We start from the raw sequence: 21,938 nt of genomic DNA, 5'->3' as shown, positions 1-21,938 counted from the left end.
CTCATTAAGGAAAAAAACAAGCCACCCTGAATCCATACATTCGGACATGGAATGTGAGCAGGCTTCACAGTAAACATTAGCGTTACAGATTCGCTGTGGTACCATTGTACAAGGCTGTGCACACTAGCTTAATCTTTGCTATTTTTAAGCTAACCACGTTCTCCTCTTCCTAACAGGTTTAGTACTGTAGTTCAAGCCATAATTTAAATTGCCCATTGGTGTGCTCCAAATTTTTATTTTATTCTTTTGTACACTTAAAGAATCTTAAGATTTGCATCCAAAGAGAACCATGCTACATAAAAATTATCCAGGATTCTTGCCAAAAAGAGTTCTTGAATAAAATCTAAAAAATACTATTGCAATGCATCTCGCAGAGAAAAATGTTATTCTAAATGTAAACAAATTCACTCGGACACTTTAAAATTTCAGCGGAAGAGTTGCTGACTAATCTTTGCTGCGCTCACTTGCCCGTGAGCGCCAGGGTAGGTGGGTCAGTGGGGCGATGCAGCTGATTCCTTGCGCCATCATCTGGGGGGCGACAAGAATCGTTCCAAGTAGCCAGCGACGGCGTCCCAGTGCTTCCACATAAAGGCAATGAAAACCACCACAAATAAAGTGCTGAACGTCCTGTTGCGAGTTTTCATGAGGGGGACAACGCAGTTGGCCACGGTAGAGACGAAGACTAGGAGAACAGCCATGACCGCCAGAAGGATGTTGATGAATTTACCCAGCAGGTTTCTGGCAGTGGCATTTTCCAGGCCCTCCAGCTGCACCACTTGTTGCTGTTGCTGCTGAAGTTCCATCTTGGAGATCCTGGTCTGACAGGCTTCTAGCGCTTCCTGTTGGGAAGAATGGAATGGTTATGTTTTCAGTGTTCACGTGATGAATCACAGTGGTACTTAAAGACTACTTGGTGCCTACTGTCATGTGGCTACATTCTTTGGGTCCTGCTCACCTGCTGCAGGATATGAGTCACTCAAACTGATTTCATATCCTGCAGCAGGAGCAGAGGAACCCCGTGCCATTTCTCATGATTTATGAGTGTCCCTCATTAAGTAAGAACTGCAGGTTGCAACAAAATACCGGATTCTGATCTCATTTACGAGTGTTTCTCCACTGACTGCTCCATTGACTTTAAATTCTTGATTTACTGTGGTTTTCAGGTGTGTGACAGGCTAGGGGTTATATCGGTTTCCCCAAATTGATTTTGTGGAAAAAACCCACCATGTTTTATTTCAGCCTCCCTTTTGAGTGTTAACTTGTGTTTCACTGTATATTGGAACAGTTTTATTAGACTGCATCATCCCTCTTGTATTGGAGGAGCCTGACACGTAGCTGTCTAACCCTGAATGAAGACCATCAACAATTGAATAAGCTTCCCATATTAGGATGATGGAGGCTCTCCTCCACTTACTGTTAATGAACCTCTGTAAGCAATCCCACAGAGGGTGGGAGAATGGAAAAACTCACCAGAAGGACCACGAGGTGTTAGAAACTGGTTTTAAAAAGAGACTCTCTCTGCCAGAATGAGTAAGGTTGGCTGGGAGGGATCTGGACCCCTGCAGGACACTGACCAAAATCCAAATGATATTCAGGAATGGCAAGGACAGTGGATGGAGGGTCTTGTGTTCAGGTGTTTGTTACTCTTCCACAGATCTGTAAATCGCATGTACCTCCTAATATTGAAGTGTGTGGGTGTTTAAGAAGCTACTTTGCAAAGCCCATCTGGTTTTTCCTGTAACCGTCACCTAGTTCCCAATGAATTAAACTATGAACCAGAGCGCTCGTGTGGGTTGGGTCTAATACCCCAGCCTGGTGACTGCTCACCAGGGGAAATTCAACCAGGGCTGTAACAGAGGCAAAAGTATTTTCCACCTCTTCAGTGCTATCAGACATTTTAGAAACAAAACCAGATTCTGCTTAGAGAGATCAGAGATGGGAGCTTTTCAATCTTTTATTCCTCTGTTCTAATGCCATTTGGGTCAGTAGGTACCATCTGACAGCATCCTATGCAAAATGAGAGTGTGGCACTCATTGTGTTATCTTGGTTGGCAATCTCAGAGATATGTAGGACTGAATGGGCTATGGAAACTGAATGATCCCCTCTTGTTCCTAGAGGTAATCCCTTCACGTAAGGGACTCTTGCATTACTTCTGCCTTTACTTTGCCTGTTTTGGAGCGAGAGGGCTGTTGTCCAGAGCCCAATGTCCAGGGCTGTTAATCTAGCTCCTTTTACAAACACTTTCTAAAATATTGTCTCGGATTCTTCCTCCTTTTCCCCAGTGGCCATCATTCTCACAACCCTGAGGAACCCCTCATTTGAACGGAGCAGCACTCAGAGATGATCCCTAATTGGCTTGGGGAGCCACTTTTGAGCAATCTTATTTCCACTACGATAAATTTGAACTCAGGTATCCTACACTGTGCTGCAGACTACAGAGCAACCATTAGGCCAGAGTCCAGGGAGAAACAGGTTCTATCTACCACTTCATTATTTTTAAAATTAGATTTCAGTACCCTATTATGAGAAGTTGTACATTGATTTCCCATTTAGCCAAATGAACTCTCTCTCCCAACTGTGTCATGTCACCATCCTGCCTAAATCTGGTGTGCTGAAGAATGCAGCACTGGCTAGTGGATGGATCACAGGACTGAGAGCCAGGATTTCCTGAATTATAGTCTCTGTTCTGTCACTTCAGGCAAGTTACTCACAGTTTCCTCATCTGAAAAATAGGACTAAGATTTACCTCTCTCACAGCAGCATTGAGGATTAAGTCATGTTTACAAAGTGCCTCATCAACATGGAAAATTTACATCCGAAATGCTGAATCATGAAACTGAGGTTAAGGAAAAGGCTACTGATGAATCCCACCTCATTTTAAGCTTCCTGTCCTACTCTTTTCTCCTGCCTGGGTAAATTTGAGAGAGGTGTACAGCCGGGTCCCTGTAGCACATTTAAAAGTGAAATTCTGATATTTGATAGGGTAAAGGCCATGGTACCACTGTCCCCAGACATTTATTTATTTTAGCTTTACTCTAGAAAGGTCATTGTTACTTGTTACATTTCTGCACTATTGCGTAAAACTCTGATATTGCTGTGGAGGTCAACTTATCGAGGGCTTCCCAGAGGTTACATAATTGGAAAGCAATAGGCAAAACTGATTCAACCAATCGTGCAGTTGGGTCAACAAATGTAGCCCAAAAGAAATCACTGCCTCTGTTTGGTGGAACCAGCTTGTAAGACTCATCTGTGCAAAGGACAGACTGCACTTCGACCTAAAATTCTCCTCACACACAAAAAATGTCCCAAGTCCTCTCCTCAAAACTGAGAAGCCTGTTTAAACCAACAATGTGAATTTAAAATAGCTTAGAGCTTGTTTCTAAATGGACCTTTATAAGGCTTAGCTAAAGCCCAGGTACTTTCCCAGATCACTTGACTTTTGTCTGCAGAAGCTCCTCCAACTCTGTAAATCCCCTGTTTCCACAGGCTACTGGACTCTAGATACTTCATATACTGAAAGAAACTTCTCTTGCAAACACCTCCTTATTTGGGCATGAAAAACAGAATGGATTTTTTTCCTGACTGGACACAATGGATACAGAAAGCCAGCTACGGTTTTCCCTTCAATATCTGTGCTGATTGCTCTAAAATTAGTGACACGCCCTAGAGCAGTCTACTGGGAACACTACCATAAAAACTTCCTGCTCATGTCTCTGCCCACTGGTTTCCAATACATGTGCAAATACTTGTATTATGGCCACCACCAAAAATGGGAGCACGTTCCCACTGGGCCATAACCTAAAAAATCCCATGATGGGGCAGGTTCCTCTGAACATGGATACATGAACAGTCATGCATATATAGTTGGCAAATACACAATGACTTCCCCTGCATCAAGGCTGTTAGAGAGAGAATTGTGAGAGCTAAAGGTAGATTAAGGTGCTCTTGAAAGCTCAAGTTGCATGACTGTCCCATTAGCCTTTGTTATACTGCTATTAAAACACACACATATGGAACTAAGAACATTTTGGGAAATAGGGGGGAGGGACAGCTCAGTGGTTTGAGCATTGGCTTGCTAAACCCAGGGTTGCGAGTTCAATCCTTGAGGGGACCACTTAGGGATCTGGGGCAAAATCAGTACTTGGTCCTGCTAGTGAAGGCAGGGGGCTGGACTCGACTCGATGACCCTTCAGGGTCCTTTCCAGCTCTATGAGATAGGTATATCTCCATATATATAGCCATTGCTACTGTGTGCTTGAGAATTCTGAAGTGGAAGCAGGAACTTGCTAAGCCCAGCCTCTCACCAACCTGGATGTCTCGAGCTCGCTCATAGGACTGATAAGCTATTTTCTCTTCCATGCTGGCCAACTCCTGCTTTAGATTAAGGATCTCATTCTGGTGGAGCTCTGTCAGGTCATTTAGCTGCTCTTCTAGTCGTTCACATCTAGAAGTGAGAAACGTAGGGGAGTTATTTTAGTGAGAACACAAAGGTAAAATTACACCAACAAGAATCAAGAGATGAATCGTGGAGATTTTCCTTGAAAAGCAGCATGGCTGATATTAAATTATTTACGTTTTCCTTGCCCCTTCACTCTGTGGATCTCCGAGTGATTTCGGACAACAAACTATGCCTCCTCACTGTGAGAGAGGTAAATCTTGCCCATGAGGTAGGCAAACAGCCCTATTTTAAAGAGGGAGAAATAGGCACAGAGAGACTAAATGACTTTCCCAAGGTTACAAAGGAAGTTAAGGACAGATGTGGAAATAGAATTCAGAACTCCTTAGTCGCAGTCTTGTGTTTTATTCACCAATCACCCTCCATACAACACTAACACACAGTCCCCCCCGCCCCCGCCCCATTATACTCAGTGAAGCAATGTGGAGGATAACAACTCAGTAATTAATAAGACTGATGTCTAAGTCAGAGAATGTGATGGTCTTGTTTGGCATTACATCACTACATGTAAGATCACATGGATGGATTTTTTTCCCCATTAGCTTCTGAGAGTGATTCTGTCTGATTGGCACAATTACCATGTTCTATTATTTATGAGAAGAACATGTAAATCATTAGCTAGTAGGCTCATTTTTTAAGATTTCCAGTTGCAAGCGGACTGTAAGTGATTCCCATTTCGGGGACAAAGGTTTGAAATGTGAGTTATTCTAAAGGTGAAAAAAGTCTCTTATTAGCAAAACATGCAGTAATTGTGCAGCACTAACCCCACAATGCAATTGTAACCTTTCAAATGTGAAGTATTTTGCATTTATATATAGCCCTTTCATTTGAAGATTTCAAAGTGCTTTACAAGCAATTAGGTTTCAATATCCTCTGTGAATTTGGTTAAAATATTCACATACTTTCTGAAGAGTAAACTAAAAACAGAGAACAAGGACCCAGAAATCCTAAATCATAGGCACTGTCTAGGCTGGCCTTTTTTCCCCTCTAAAGTTTCCCTCCATTACTACCACTGGTTCAACTGCATGAGTGGTAGCTATTTGTGAGAACACTCACAATGCAACATAAATCTTCTACTCCCCTTTTAGAGTTAATATTTGATGGTTCACTAACAAATAGTGGCTGACTGACTCACGGGCTTCTGACTCTATGGACCTGAGATACCTTTAGCATTAATTTTTTGCAATTAAAAGAACAAAACTCAGAAGATGTTTGTTACCTCAAATAGTGGGGCTTTACTTAAAGACCTGACTTTTTAAGATACACCTCTACCCCGATATAACGCTGTCCTCGGGAGCCAAAAATTCTTACTGCGTTATAGGTGAAACCGCGTTATATCCAACTTGCTTTGATCCGCCGGAGTGCGCAGCCCCACCCCCCTGGAGCACTGCTTTACTGCGTTATATTCGAATTCATGTTATATTGGGTCGCGTTATATCAGGGTAGAGGTGTAGTTTGTAGTTGAAACAGACAGCTTTGGTACCTGAGAGTCTCAAACAATGACAATCATACATGGTCAACCAGTTGGGATGCAAGAGCACATCACTGACTGATGCTGCTCATTCTGAAAAAAGTTCCCAGGCATCTGTGTTGTCAAGATACACCATTGGAAAAAACAAAAGAAAAACAACAAAAGCACCTTGTGAGCACCGGGGAATCAAACAACATGAGTAGCAATGTAGAGATGGATTGGTGAAAAGTTTGGCCAGTTATTTATAATATAGCTGGTTGCTCCCACCCCACTTCCCTTTCCCAAAAATACTTAATTAAAAGAATAGTCTGCCACCAGTCAAGCACTCAGGATCTAAATTAACATCCCCTCCCCCACCAAAACAAATCAACACAAACCCCTACGTGCAGCATAAATTAGGAGGGAAAGTATTCTGCATGTTAATACTTTAAATTTCAAGCTTTTCCAAAAGGTTTGTTAAACCAAAAGGGACTTGAACTTTTACAAAAAATACAGTGATTATGTCTTTATAAGAGACATACACCATAGAACAGTTGTTGCCAAGAATCTTAAATCCTGTTTTATTACAAACAACTGGATTTGGATAACTTCAGAACAAATATCAATCTACCGGAAACATAAGAAAACCCTGCAAATCTGTAAACCTCAGGATTTGGGCTAACATAATTAGCAAAGAAGCTGGCATCGTGCTTCCTGGACCCTGGAATGCAGGGCTACTGGTTTATTCCGAAACCAAAATGAACGTCACGTGACTCCTGCTTGCTAACTTAACAATGCTTTCCCCACTTACAGGAAGGAGCCATCCACAGCTTTTGCAGACTGATTTGTTCCCATACTCCAACTCAACAATTATCCAATACACAGATTTTAGATATACTTATTGGGACTAACCTTACTCTGTTTATTTGATTTTCATTTCCTATTTTGTTTGTAACATCTGTGAGTTTAAGAGTTGGGGGTTTTTTGGTCTATCACATTGGAAAAGATGAAGAGTTGGTCTTATGACAAAAACGCAGGACTGGGAGCCAAAATTTATTTGAGAAAAGATAGAGAAGTTTCGATTAGGTGGTATTACAAAGTAAATGCCTTATTTTGTCCCTTGTAAAGTCATCTGTAAAGAGGGGCTCTCTCTCTCTCTATATATATACACACATACACACACAACGTATGTGAGGGTGGCAACATCCATGTGATAATTTCCCTTTATCAGACACATCTGGCTGCCTCATCGGTGCTAATCCTCAATGGGCTATTTAACATTCCTAGCCCCTGAGCAGATTCTAAGAGCTGCCATTTCTTTTTACTCGCCAAACATAAAACTGAAAATCTGGCCCAGTAGTTCTAGAAGTCAAAGGTTATCCCAGCAGTCTTTTAAACAAATATAATTAGTATCAGGTCCAACCAGTTCTAACGACAAAAGAATCGGATACAAAAATTAACGTATAATATTGTAGCATTTTGGTCGATGGGTTTCTCATAGCAGGATCCTGCGAGAGCTAACTGTACTTTCCAGTGATGCTGACTTAAACACTCCTCCCCCCCTCCCCCCCCTCACCAGTGAGCTGGACACATCCCAACTATATGAGCTCATGATTTTGCTGTGTGCAAACAGGTTCCCCTAATGGGACAGGAACCATGAAAAAACTCAGCAGGAGCTTTATTTCGGGTTCTCTACAGAACGGAAAGTCCCTGCTTCTCTCAGTAAACAACTGCCACCTTTCAAAGGATGAGATAAGCAACAGGCTATTTTGGAGTTTGTTCCAGCTGAAAAAGAAAGACTGCAGAGGACCAGAGCAGGATCTTCCTTTCTCGATGATTCAATTCTAAGAGGAGTGGTTAAACTGCCTGAGGCCATATCAGCTGGCCAATGGGCAGGTAGCACAGGCTTTCACATAGCCTTGGCAATGTGTACACTGGGACAGCTGGAGCAACCTGCAGTGCAGGGGAAATAAAAAGACAGACACAGGAAGAACTGGAGAGACTGCACTAATACCACCCCACCCCCGGGCTAGTTAGCACAAGAGCTATACTGATAGTCAAGAGCTGAAAAGGGGAGGGAATCAGGCAGGTCACAGAAAACCTGCAGGGTAAGTATTGGCTGGTAAATAGAAACTAAGGCAACGTAAAACAAAGGCCATCCACCTGCAAAAAAGGGTTGGGGTGGGGAGGAATTTAAGAAGACTGAGCTGGACACAAGTTTGATGGAAAAAGATTATGGCGCTTGTATTCTTCCAACTGCCAAGACAGATGTAAACACTCAGCAAGAGGTTCTCTCTCTCTCTCTTTTTTTTAAATTAAGAAGTATTTTAGAACATCTGCACTTTGTGCTAGTATCTGAAAGGTTCTCCAGAAATAGCACACACCTGTTAGCTAGTCATAGCTTTTAAGGCCAGGTATGATCAATACAAATCCCCAGCCTGATAAATTAAACCACAATCTGTCTCTCCATCTTCCCTGGAGGATTTATTTTAAGGAAAAAGAGTGGACTAACCGTCCAAACACAGGACTAGGAGTCAGGCATTCCAGAGTTCTAATCTGAGCTAGGACAGTGGCTTCCTCTATGGCCTTGGGCAAAGTATTTAGCCTCTCTGCTTCAGTTTTCTCCTCTCACAGAAGTGTTAGCTTCTATCTTCCGGATGCTTTAAAAGGTCAATTAAGTGGTAGGTTTTAATAATAAATTCAGTAGTCAGAATTACTACAATGAACTAGTCTGGTTTGCTGTGATTTAGCTATTGGCCGGGCGCCCAGCTCTGAAGGCAGCGCCTCACCAGCAGGAGCACAGAAGTAAGGGTGGCAATACGATACCATGCCATGCCACCCTTACTTCTGTGCTGCTGCCTTCAGAGCTAGGCGGCCGGAGAGTGACAGCTGCTGACTGAGGACCAAGCTCTGCAGGTGGCAGTGCAAAAGTAAGGGTGGCAATACCATACCCTGCCATCCTTACTTTTGTGTGGCTGCTGGTGGTGGTGCTGACTTCAGAGGTGGGCTCCCTGCCAGCAGCCGCCGTTCTCCAGCTGCCAAGCTCTGAAGCCAGCGCCGCCACCAGCAGCAGCGCAGAAGTAAGGGAAGCAGTTTCACAACCCCCTTCCCCCCACAGCTCCTTTATGGGTCAAGACCCCTAAAATTACAACACCATGAAATTTCAGATTTCAATAGCTGAAATCATGACATTTACGATTTTTAAAATCCTATGACCGTGAAATTGACTAAAATGGACCGAGAATTTGATAGGGCCCTAATAATGAGCACTGGAAACGAGCTCTTGTGCTGGGCTCTGGTATCACGCAAAAGCCTGATCACAACAAAAGAGAATTTGATAATGACACTGGCTTTGGCCATCCAGGTTTGCAAAACATACAGAAAACTCACTGCCACTTCAAGCTTACAGTAACCTAAACTCTTTCACATGGCTTCCAGGACACCAGCATCTCTAAGAGAGCTAGAAGGCGATGCTGAAGACATGGTGCAAATCTACACTAATCCCTGGCTGCTGTCCTCCCCTTTGGGGTGAAGAGTTGGGTCCCCTCTCATTTCTTGTTTTTCTCAGAGACCCTAGAAGGCACAGCCCAAGAATTCCATCAGATCTGGGCTCTGGTGCCTGGAGAAGCTGGCAGGGGACCTGCCTACAAAGCCATAGCAAGATACTGCTGGGGAGGAGTCCTAGAGTGTGAGGGGTAAGATCCAACGTGTTCTGATGGGGAAACTACTTGGCTTTGGTAGGTGGAGCCTGTAACTGATGGAGAGGAGTGGGTTCCTTTCGGCACCCTTTTCTTTCTACCAGTGGCACTGGCTGAAGGAGGTGCTGCTGCAATAGCTGCCACCCCTCCGGGTTGCTCCACTGAGGCCTTTGGAGTGCAGCCATGGTGCCCACTACTTCCCTGCTGTGGCTTTCTCCACCTTCTCCTCCTTGGCTGATACTCTGTAGAGCTTAAGGCACTGGAGGGTAGGAGACACTGCTGTTGGAATGGCTCCACCTCCCTTCTGCCCCCTGCAAAGTGGCGGACACGAGATATGTAAACTACAGGGATACCCTCTGCTTCCACACCATCTCTGCAGTGGGAATGCAACTGTTGTGTGGAATGATTGACAATACATTCTATTTAACCTTCCTTTGCCACTGTGGAGCAGGGGGGCACAGAACCCTGGTCTTTGGATACATTGACAATAGCATGCCTTCTGAGGGAGCTGCTGGACATATCGGAGGAAGGGTTGGGGTTAGGCTTCACTGCTCCCATTTTCCTAGCCAGATGCAGGTCCTCGTCTGAATGGTTGGAGGAGGCAGGGTTTCTTCTACCTTACCTGGGAGCAGGTACAGTTTTTTTCAGGGGACAGCAGGGGTTCGATAGCTACAACTGAGGTAAGGAGCACTAGTCCTGAAGTACATTTGCCTCCAAACCCTCTTTAGTTAACTGCTTATCTTGGAGGGGCTCTGTAAGGGGAGACTCTTCCTTGCTATTCGCTTCTTGATCAGGAAAGAGGAGCGGAGCAGTGAGAGGGCAGAATTTATAGGAGTTATTATGACAGTCAAGTCCGAGAAGACCATGAGGAACGTCAGAGGTGAATGGGCAACATGATGGCAGATGAAGTTCAATGTTGATAAATAGTAAAGTAAGGAACACTAGAGGGAAAATTCTGAACTACTCATACTACTTCTAAATTAACTGCATCAACTCAAGAAAAGGACCTACGAATCCATGTACACAGCTCAGTGGAGATTTCTGCTCAATGAGCAGTCGCAGTCAAAAGGCAAACGACACCAGGATGCATAAAAGTGGGATGGAGAACATAGAAAATGTTATATAAATCAACCATGAGGTATTGCCTATAATTTCATGCGTGGATCTGGTCACCCTATTTCAAAAAGTATACTGCAGAGTTAGACTGATTCAGAGTGTGGCACAGAACAATCAGAGGCATGGAAAAACTCCCTGATGAGAGATTGTTTATCTGAGAAGGGAGATGACAAGGGAACAAGTATATAAAATAACCAATGGTATAAATATTGTAAATGGAGAGTTTCTGTTCTCCCTGTCTCATAACATAACAAAGGAGACAGATTCAAAACTCAAAATCCTCAGCTTGTACGGAAGGATACAGTGGCGTTGGAACAATTTTTATAGTGCAGCACCCCCAGCACTTCAAGTTCCAGCGCCTCTGGAAGGATACTGCAATGCTTGCTAGGTTTGGGCCTAGCAGCCTATGCACATGCTGGAGAAGGCCCCGGCTCTCTTGTTCAGTTCAGCCATGATATCAGAGAGGAAGCTTGGAGCATGTAGGTCCCATAGGCCACTGATTCCTCACAGGCTATAGTAGCAGCTTTATATACAGATGTATGGCGAAGGGGTTCTACGCCTCTGGGGCTGCTTTCTGACTTTTAGCAGTCTGCCTGATGGATATAGGTCTTCCAATTAAGTGAAGCTCAAGAGATGGCCAGACCCACATATAGAGGTGACACACACTGCAGGGAGTGAGCCTGCTCTCTGGTCATTTAGATGCTAAGTAGTGCCCCAGGAGGAGCTGACTGGAGGCAACTAACTGATCAGGCTGGTGGGTTGGGTGGGGCAGAACTCAATTGGCCCCCTCAGACCAGGGCTGATAAAAGATATACAAGAAGGAAGGACAGGGGGAGAGAGGGAGGAACAGGGCTAGCTGAGTCGAGTCATAGAGAGGCCTCAGAATGGGGAGACTTCTGTTCCCCTCAGGTCCTGCTGAGAGGGCTAAAGACCAGCCAATATTGTAAATAGGCGGTAGCATGGGAGATTGTGGTGATCTTGGTGAAGGGGATTTGAAAAAGTTTCACTGAGAGCACACCCAGTGGAGTCCGTGCAGTTTCTGAAGGGAAGAGGACAAGGGCAGAGTGGGGCCCTGTTATAAGGGGATGTGTCATAAAAGACTTCTTATTCTGTCTCCATCTGTTGGCTGAGAAGAATTATAATCGGAACATTTGGACTGGTACAGAAGATCACAGAGAACGTTTCCCTTTGTGAAGCTAACAAGTATTGCAGGGTGGCTTCCTGGAGATAGATATTTCCACCCAAAATATTCTAAAAAGATAAATGCAGATCTGCACTACACAAAAGCATTCCCACTGTCTCAATTTCTAACCCTGATTTCTATACTGGGAACATAATGATGGAATTTCCACTACACAAGTATACTCAGTTAGCACTGTCCTGGGAAAGGCACAATACATTGCCTGCCCTAAACTGTTTATAGTCCGCCGAGTGCTTTAGATTTTTACTGCTCTGTAACTCCTCAGTATTTAATATGGGGACTAATTAATAAAATGCCTACCTGTACCGCTCCTCTTGCAGAGCCTGCATTATTAACGAATAATCCCTCTGATAGTGAGCCTTAAGGTTCTCAAAGGATTCTTCCAGTCTTGCCTGTGTCTCTCGGATCTCTTGAATCTCATGTAGTATTGCATCAAACCCTGAGCTCTGCATATCCAGAGTGTTTGTTTTGGAGCTAGAAGCTCCCACTGGACCCCCTGTGGTGCTATTAGCTCCAACTGAACCAGATGTGGCACTTGAACAGTCCTCCTCACTACCATATTTTGGGCTTGACTGAAAGTTATGAATAACACCTAGAGTCTTCCCATCTTCCTGACCCTCTTCCAAAGAGTCCTTTAGATTAGCAATATTGTCCGCACTCCCAAATTTGTTCCTTATCAGGGAGGCAATCTCCCGGGGTTTGGAGACCACAGCCCCTGCTGCCGAATGTGTGGCTTGGGAGAAGCTGGAAAGCCCACCTTTAACACTGTCTACAACTCCTTCACTAAAGCCAGTGACCTTTGCTCCCACATCCTTCAAGCCCTGGTGCATATCCCTGAAGACATCCTTTGGCTGCCGAGGGATTCCATTTTGTTCAACCTCACGAAGCTTCCGATGGTAGTGCTCTAGCTTCTTCTGCAGCTGCAAAATGGTTTGAGCCGATTTCTGGTTCTTCTTCTCAAACACTTGCTTGATGCGGGCGCTCTGCTGCTTGTCAGCATTATTGGCTAGTTTCAGGTATTCTGCCACATTGTCATCCCGGGCTGTTTGCTCAATTTTGATCTGCTCTGTCAACTTCAGTATCTTCTGCTGCAAGTGAGTGATGGCCACTTTTGTCCGCTGTGGATCCGGGGTCCCATCAACAGAGTCTGCATTGATGCTGCCATCAGTGCTTGAGGCCACTGCATTAGGGGTTTGTGCTAGGCTGCTTACTTCTGACCGTTCGATCTAGACAAAGGGGGAAAGAATATGAAGGTTAAAAAACATTGGCTCTCCTAATTCAAAAACCATCCACTTTGCTGGGCAGTAACAGTCAATGATCATAAACTGCATTCCAAGATCTTCAAAACTAAAAACTTTATTTAGAGTCATTGATACTGCACAGAGAACTCTACAGTACACAAAGTTACTCTAACTTTGATTTTTAAAATCAGTCATTTCCATCTTGTCACCCACATCTCATTTTTCCATTTCGCTTTAATTCCCATCCTACAATGTGGGGAGAAGAGCATTTGTGAGCCCTATGTAGTTCATGGGCATCTAAAGGGATGATGCTCAAAAGCCACCTCAATCAATTGTGCTAAAAAAATGATGCAGCCTTCAAAAAGCCAACTGCTTAAGGAGGGTTCTTTTGGGGGGAGGGTGGGGGGGGGGAAGGAGGAGGTAGAAGTAGGGACTGATCTATAGGATGTAGTGTATCAATGCTGGGGGAGAAATATAAAGAAAGGAGAACAATGGTAGGCCAAAAGCCACATATTTCAAATACATTATACTGAACGGAGGCAATTCCTGACACAAAAATTTTTATTGCTACAATAAATGCAAGTGACAACACTGCAATTCAGAGAACAATAAGAACTACTTAAGGTAGGCCATTGAAAATATGCACACGTATACTTCATGTTCTCAGCTCTGCAAAACGTGCTATTATCATAACAATAAAGCGCTCAAATCAAGTCCTAAAGTGAGTGCACACCCTCCTTCTCCTGCAGGGGGAACAGATCATGGCCTGAAATGCCAGCGTTTCAAAAATATAATTTACTTGGACTCTTTAAAACTCTTAATGCCTTGCAGTAAATAAATTTTAAACAATTATGGGACAGAAAAAATGCCAAGCCTTCTTTTCATTCAGAACAGGAACGGACCAGTGCCCTTGAGTTGAAGCATCACACTTTTCTTTCTGAATTCAGATTTTATTACTATATATTTTTTATTCTGCCAAGACTAAGACTGGTTTGGATCATACAATGAAATGAAGCGAGTTGAAAAGCCGGGGCAGACTGTTTGCGATCTGCAAAAAAGCACTATTGGTAACTATCCAACATACCAATAGCAATAAAAGTGAACGGGTAAATCTAAAGTATTTCTTCTCAGTACTAACAGCACTTATATACACATTAATGGCAATTTGCTTAGTAACCAGAAACAGAGACTCGAACATATTCGCCTTTGAAAAAATGTCTTAATGTTGAAGAAAAATAAAAGCATAAAATTTATTTTCACTACAGAATCTCCAATATCAACAACCCATGTTCTCAGTGTTTTTCCTGCCTCAGTCTTGGTTTCCATTATCTGGTCCCTTTCAACATTCTTACTGTTTGTATGCACTTTGTAAGGGGACATCACAACACATCTCTAAGTGTAGAGCACCAACCACTAGTCTGTCCAAGACTTTTCACTTTGGAAGAAAAGGAAATTGACAACTCTTTGTAGTTAATCAAAAGAAACTAACAACTAATTGATGCACTGTTACAACTCTTCAAGGAGGTGGAAGCTGGTTTTAATGTAGGCTAACATTTTTGAAAGTGTCAGAGATTTAGGAGTCTAGACCCATTTTCAAAAGTGACATGCATTTAGGATTCTGTTTTGCTCCTAAGTGCCTAAATCACTTTTGAAAATGAGACTGGCTCTTAAATCTCTTAGTAACTTTTGAAAATTCTACCTGGTATCCTTAAAATTGCCTGCCAAGTGTATACAGTATGTCTGTACACAAACATGATGATTTTTTGAGGAGAGACGACATGACTTTCGATGCCTACAGGCAGGTTTCCTTTAACATCTTTGAACAGGCATATTGATTTAAGCCATAAATGTTCACACCCCATGGATTTGCAGAGATGGCAATATATAGAAGCAGACACTGAAGTTATCCGCAGGAGGAAGCAATATAAGTTAATTCACAAAGCAGACATATACTGATCTACATTGGCAACAAAGTGCAAAAGGAGAATGAAGAAGAGTGTGTGTTACATTTAGCTTCCTAATAAAATGGAAAATACTGAACCCTTAGAGTTGAAAATCCCTTTAGATTTTGCACTCCCTGCCCTCCACCCCGCAAGTACAAGAATGTGCTGTCTCTCATCTAGCCTACCTTGGCTTTTCTGAGCTGCAATAAATTTTCCCAGTGCATGGCTTCCACAAAGAAGAGTTAACATGCCTACAACCGCTCTACTAAAAGCCAAGCTCTTGTTCTGATCTGAGTCCAGCAAAACTAACCAACTGTCTGAAGGTAGCTCACTAGTCACTACCTGAAACCATGAATCATGTAATTACTCAGTAACTCCTCCCCTTCAAGAGGAAAGGCATTATCCCTGCATCAGGCTTGGGGGTGAGAAATAAAAACATGACATCATCCAAGGCATGAAAAAAATATTAAAGGGACAGCTCATTTTTATAGCATTCAAAGTAAAGCATTAATGCAAGCCTGCACATGGATGGCAATATCCAAAAGCATGAATTTCCATCTTACCCACTGGACTCGGTTGTGTAATGATAGAAGAGCAATCCCATTTTCACATACAAGCAGCAGCTATGAGCTAGGTTGTATGGAGCAAAAAGTGCTAGAGATGTAGACAATGCAAAAGTTTGCTCTCTTTCTACCAGTCATGCTCCTTCCCCACAGCTTATGCTGTAAAACAAGCGCCACACAAGACAAAGGGCATGACAGAGTCATGGCCATACAGAACAAATTACCTAACTCTGATAAGAGCAGTATTAATACAGCACTGCTGAAAGGAAGGTCACAGCACTGTTTATTCCTGCATTTGCCATGCAGGACACCAGCATAAAACAAGTTAGACAGAGAAAACAATGGAAAACACGTTTAATTTAATTAGGGCTACTATTTTTTGCTGCTTCTGATGACAGCACTTGGCCCAAACTCCTGGAGGGAAGTTTATTTTATAAAGCCCATTACACCCTCTAGGAAATATTTATCAATGAGCAGGGCAATTATAAGCCTCAGCTTTCCAGACGCAGTTCTTTTCCTGCACAGCATTCAATACATTTCCTCGGCCACAGTGAAGAAACAGTGGGGAATGACACTCAAACAATGCAGCTTTTAACAACTCTCTTTCTTTGGAAGTCCAACGTTTTTCCTTAGAAGTCCCTGGGGCTGTGTATTTCAGGAACCTGGTTACTAGGTAAAATGTAACTCCTGCTCTGTCCCCTAGACTGGACTGCTTTCTTTATGCCAGAGGGCTTTTTCTTTCTCATTGCTCTCACTGTAATCTGTCCAGTGCTCTGTGCCTAGAATGTATCAACTTACTAGCCCCCTATTTTTATTGAAGTCTCTCATCTGAACACAAGGAAATGGTGGGATGTAAAGAAACAAATAACCATGAATAATACGAAAGCTCAAACAAAGGACAGATGAAATGTTTGCAAGAGTGAATTGCTCTGAGTTGCCATTGTTAACACAGCATTCCCGAACTGGCCTATCAGTCATTAATAACTAATAACGTCTACTTGTAACGCATTCTGGAGATTAAAAGTACTACATAACGTTAAGTAAAGAGCACTTCCCTTGGACTAGGCAATTTGTTTCCCCCCCCCCTTTTTTTTTTGAGATGGGGACACTGAAGCTGAGGTTATGTGACTCAGGAATTTGGGCTCAGGGCTGGGAAACAAAACCATCCTTTTGCTACTCCCTTCATGTCCAGCATTTGTACAAAAGGAGGCAAACAGTGGTAACTTATCCATTTAAAACAATCTAATTCCGTTCTCATTCTTGAAACTTTGTTTGTTGTACAAGCTGTAGGAAAAGCAAACAACGAAAAGCCCATTTCACGTTTGTTTCTAGACTTTTTCACCACCAGGTTCTTATGCGCTAGTACAATGCGGCTGTGTTTGGTACAATGTTTTATAAACTGCTTCCACTGGAATAAATAGAATCAGTGAAACATTTCTACTGGACTAAAAAGTGTTTAAAAACAAACCTGCATTTTGGGCTTCATGTGACCTTTAAAGCTCTACGTAAATAGGTTGTTAGATTTGCAAAGCATGGATCACAAACACTATAATGGTGCTCATTCTTTTCTCCCTGACTAGCCTGCTGACTGTCTTAAACACTTGGCAGCACTCCTCACTAATCTATTTAGATAATTATTTTAATCCAATTTATATTTCAATCTGTAAACATCACAGGAAACATTCCTGCATTCATTTTAAGAACATGCACTTTGTCAAGCACAACCCCCCCCCCCCATTCGAATAGATAGATTTCCTCCCTCCATGAAGTTTAATATACCTTTGACACAATGCAGTATACATACAGTAAGTTGTAATAAATACCGTCCATTAGATAGGCAGCACTCTACTGCACTGTCATAACACGAATTAGTGCTGGGCAGGGTCAGCAGGGCCACTAGCTAGTAACCTAGCACTGAAGTTCACTGTATTATTACACAAAATCTTGTCTGACATTTGGAAGTTAAAGTGTTTGACGTTTCATTTTATGTTCTAAAGGACTCTGGTTGCTGGAAACCTAGGAATATTATTCTTCAGTCTGGGGTGACTGTGGAAATATCAGCTACTGACTGAAGCAGCCTTAGTCATAGCAATTGCTTGGTAATCAAGAGGAGATACTTTTTTTTTTTTTTTATTAAAGGTTTCTAGGCAGCACCAAGAGTTAGTATTAATCTGTTCTGCTAATGGCACATAGGTTAGCAGTACTACACAGAGTATATTAAATCTCTGCGATACAGGCTTACATGTATTTTGGAAGAGTATATAATTAAGTTTCTCTCCTGGGAATTTGTGATTTTCATCAATCTTTCCTTAGCATTGTAGCTCTGATTACCTGATCAAGCCGTATATCGAACATGGACCTTGTGCGGGATCCCCGACCGAGTCAACAAATACTTTATGTGCAGTTGTAGTTCAGTTTACAATTTCTCTCACTTGGTGCTTCTGTAAGAATGTCAACACAGCCCAGTTTACTCAGCGTGTTGATATGATCTTATCACTCCTCTCAAATGCCTTATACAGCAGTTTTGCAGCTCCAGTGAGAGGAGTCTTTATTAAACTGTTCACAAAGATTTACCCTTATTGCTGGAGTAGAGAAACTAATACCAAGTGCATGTGAAAATGAAAAACTGAAAACTAATGCAAAATTCTCAGAAAATAATGGTTCTGAAAGAGATCAACTTCTTCCATAAATTAAGACGGTCTCTCTTAAGAGCATAAGGTGCAAAAAGTGAGCGGTTGTGGAATCTATCCAGGACATGAGACACAAACCTGTACAGAGCAACACAATTATGTTACAATGGAGTCGCATCTTACGCGGAGGTTAGGTTCTAAAGTCAGCGCGTAAGGCAAAAATCGCGTATAGTCAAAATTACCCTTGAAAATCCCTTAAAGCGCCCATAAAGTACAGTATACTGTACATGGTTTTGTGTATACAACCCTGTACAGTAATATGTATAAATGTATAATGTATACAGTAATGTACAGTATATAAGAGTACATATGGAAAATATAATTTTACAGTACTGTATTTTTAATTACAGGGTGTAATTACAGGGGGTCGTCAGGGCTTGATGTCGATCCAGGAAACGGAGGTGACTGAGAGCGAGTCGTAGATGAAGTGGTTGGCTCTGGTTCAGCTCGAGAAGTTGATTGCGTAGGCTCATCTGCTGCTGGCTGTTTTTCCTTGAAAAACATGGTGATCGGCAACTGTCGCTGTTGTCTCTTGAGCTGCTCAAACTTTTCTTGATATGGTCTCAAATCGTCCGTAATACATCGTGTGATTTTGAGGCTTCGTTCCATAGAGGGATCGTATTCAGAAATTAAATCATTCGAGTGTTTCGCTGCTTGGAACACTTCAGCAAATTTATGAAGATTCCAACTTGCTGGCTCTTCCTGTTCGTCGTCATCATCTTCGTCTTCTGTAGACGATTTTATCAGTTCCTCTAACTCTTCGTTAGTCAATGTTTCTCTATGGCTCTCAATTAATTCTTCAATTTCTTCCTCAAGGATGTCGACGAAGCCATCACCACCCACTTGCCTGGCCACCTGAACAATGTGTTTCACTTCTTTGTCAATGGTCGGGAAACCCTTAATCTTTCACACATTCTTTCCATAGGTTTCGCCAACATGCATTGACTGTTTCAGGCTTGATTGCATTCATTGCCTGTTTAATATAAGTGATGCAATCGGCAATGTTGAAGGACTTCCAACACTCTATCACATTAAGATTGGCATCAGCATCCATAGTGCTACGTATCTGTGAGAATGTAAGCCTCGTGTACGTGGCCTTGAAACAGCGAATCACGCCTTGGTCGAGAGATTGGAGGATGGAGGTGGTATTGGGGGGGGGAGAAAGATGACTTCAACGTCGTTATGTGCAAACCGGAGTGCCGCAGGGTGGCCAGGAGCATTGTCTACAATCAGCAACACTTTAAAGTCAAGTCCTTTCTCTTCAAGGTACTGCTTGACCTCCGGAATGAAACACTTATGGAACCAATCCAGAAATAATGCTGCCATCACCCAAGCCTTTTTATTTGATTGCCAGAACACAGGCAGGAGATTTTTGTTCTTGCCTTTTAGGGCATGGGGATTTGCAGCCCTGTAGAGCAAGCCTGGCTTTATTAAATGCCCAGCCACATTGCCACAAAACAATACAGTCTTTAGCTGCTTTGAAGCCAGGGGCTTGTCTTTCTGATTTCAAAATGTAAGTGCGGGTGGACATTTTTTTCCAGAAGAGCCCAGTCTCGTCAGCATTAAAAACTTGCTCCGGAAGATAGCCCTTTTCTTCTATGATTTTCTTTAATTGTTCCGGGTAGGCTTTTGCTGCCTCTTCATTGGCAGATGCAGCTTCACCAGTAGTCTGCACGTTTTTGAGATTGAAGCGGTTCCTAAAACTGTTAAGCCAACCTTGGCTGGCTTTGAATTCCTTCTCATCAGAAGGCTGTCCCTCTTCGGCAGGAGGTTTGAACAGCGCGTAGAGGCTAAGAGCCTTTTCACGCAACGTGTTGCCATAGATAGGCACACGTTTACGATTCAGGTCTTCCAGCCATAAGTTTAATGCCTTTTCAGTCTTCACTAAAGTCTTATCATGCACCTGGCTTGTCACCTTAGCAGTTATTGGAGCACTTGATGCCATGGCTTGATGAATTTCTCTCTCTCGAATCTTGATGGCACGGATGCTAGATTCGTTGCGGCCATATTTACGCGCCACGTTGGAGACCGACATACCATCTCTCAATAAGTTCAACACAGCCAGTTTTTCCTCCAGCGTTGGAACAGATCGCTGTTTCTTCGGTTGAGTATCAGATGAAGTAGTTGGCTTGAGTTTAGGGGCCATGTTGTGCGAAAAATACGTATCTTTAAACACTAGAATCACACTCAGCACGGCGAGATGCTCACACTATGAGAGGCATGCAGGAACTGAGACTGACTGAGGGAACAGCAGATTCACGTCTCCCATCTCACGCTCACTCCAGGGCATACGCTCATTGGGTGGAATTGCCCACACTATTTACAGGTATCTTGTTGTTTTTCTTTTTTTTGCCGAGCACGTATAGTTGAATTCGCGTAAGTTAAATGCGCATATGATGCGGCTCGCCTGTATTTTTCACAAATCAGCTTCTCCCCAAGCTGAGTTTTTACTATAACCATAACAATTTGCACATTTCAATGCAATGAAACAATATGGGATGTTAAACACTATTTTACTATAAAAATAATTTCACTAGATTTTGGTGCACTGTAAGCTGGTTCCACTAGGAGATGCTCTAAATCATTCTAATGCCCCAACCTGTTCCTCTAACACTCCAAGTTGGTTTTCTTTCAGGGAGAGAACGTCAGTGGTGGAACTTCATAGTGAAATGTTGGGTCGTTTTCTTTTCACCAGCCTGATCAAGATTCCTTAGGGTTTTAAGGCCTTGTTTACATGGGGAAACTGACTGCAACAGCTACAGCAGAATAAAATATTCCAGAATAGCTGCCTGTGTGGACACTATTCTGGACTGAAATTGGTTTTTTATTGTAGTATAGCTAGTCTGGTCAAGAAACCCACAACACTTGGCAAAACCTGTATCCGTCAGAACACTGGGGAGTTCTGGTGTCCAAAACTAATGATTTAGGATTACTAAAAAAATCTACCCTGGGTGGATGCTATGGGGATGCTGGTGGATGGAATAGAATATGTTCAATGTGAACACCTGAAAGTAAGTTAACATTCAATTGCTCATATCTCAAATGTGTTTCCCCAATGTCCTAATAAGTCAGTCCAGACAGGCTAGTATGACCTCCTATCAGCATATGAAGACAAGAAATGTACTGAAAGCTGTTTTGTCCCCACTATTAAAGGGGACTGGGCCACGTGAGGACCCCAGTTCTTTCCCTACCTCCTGGCAGGTGGAGATTGTCTTCTGGATGCCTTAGCTAAAGAGTTTAATTCATTATTAATTCCTCACTGTTCAAATTGCCAGGATTACTCCCCTGCAAGAGTTTTTCTACATATCTACTCCACAGTGCAGAGCCTATGAAGAATCAGTTTTTTCCCCTCCTCCCCCCCAGTCTTTCTATAGATTATATATACACACACAGAGTCTTATTTACAGTGTGGTGGGTCTTCTTAAAAAACCTTGGTGGGAACATTACACACACACACACACAAAGGTACCTGCTGACTCATTGAAAATCCAGACTTACTTTGTTTCCAAGTAGGGCAGCTGGCTTTAAGCCAGTAACAGCAGCGCTCTGGGCACACATGGTTTTAGGAGCTGTTTATTG

At 42.8% G+C, this 21,938-nt stretch overlaps 1 protein-coding gene across 1 annotated transcript in view; it reads right to left on the bottom strand.

Annotated features, from left to right (window-relative positions):
* Nucleotides 1-494: 494 nt before the first annotated feature.
* TMCC1 (transmembrane and coiled-coil domain family 1) overlaps nucleotides 495-21,938 on the bottom strand; it is a 152,941-nt gene continuing 131,497 nt past the window's right edge. The window contains exons 2-4 of the mRNA XM_065407871.1: nucleotides 12,223-13,148; nucleotides 4,310-4,445; nucleotides 495-839 (exon numbers count right to left, since the gene is read on the bottom strand). Coding sequence (XP_065263943.1) covers nucleotides 525-839; nucleotides 4,310-4,445; nucleotides 12,223-13,148 — 1,377 coding nt within the window. The 3' untranslated portion in view covers nucleotides 495-524. The remainder of the gene's footprint in view (nucleotides 840-4,309; nucleotides 4,446-12,222; nucleotides 13,149-21,938) is intronic.

Source organism: Emys orbicularis, chromosome 7 (assembly GCF_028017835.1).
Source record: "Emys orbicularis isolate rEmyOrb1 chromosome 7, rEmyOrb1.hap1, whole genome shotgun sequence".
In the NCBI taxonomy this organism is placed as follows: domain Eukaryota; kingdom Metazoa; phylum Chordata; order Testudines; family Emydidae; genus Emys; species Emys orbicularis.
The sequence above is the reverse complement of the archived record's forward strand: the minus strand, read 5'-3'. Positions and strand labels throughout refer to the sequence as shown.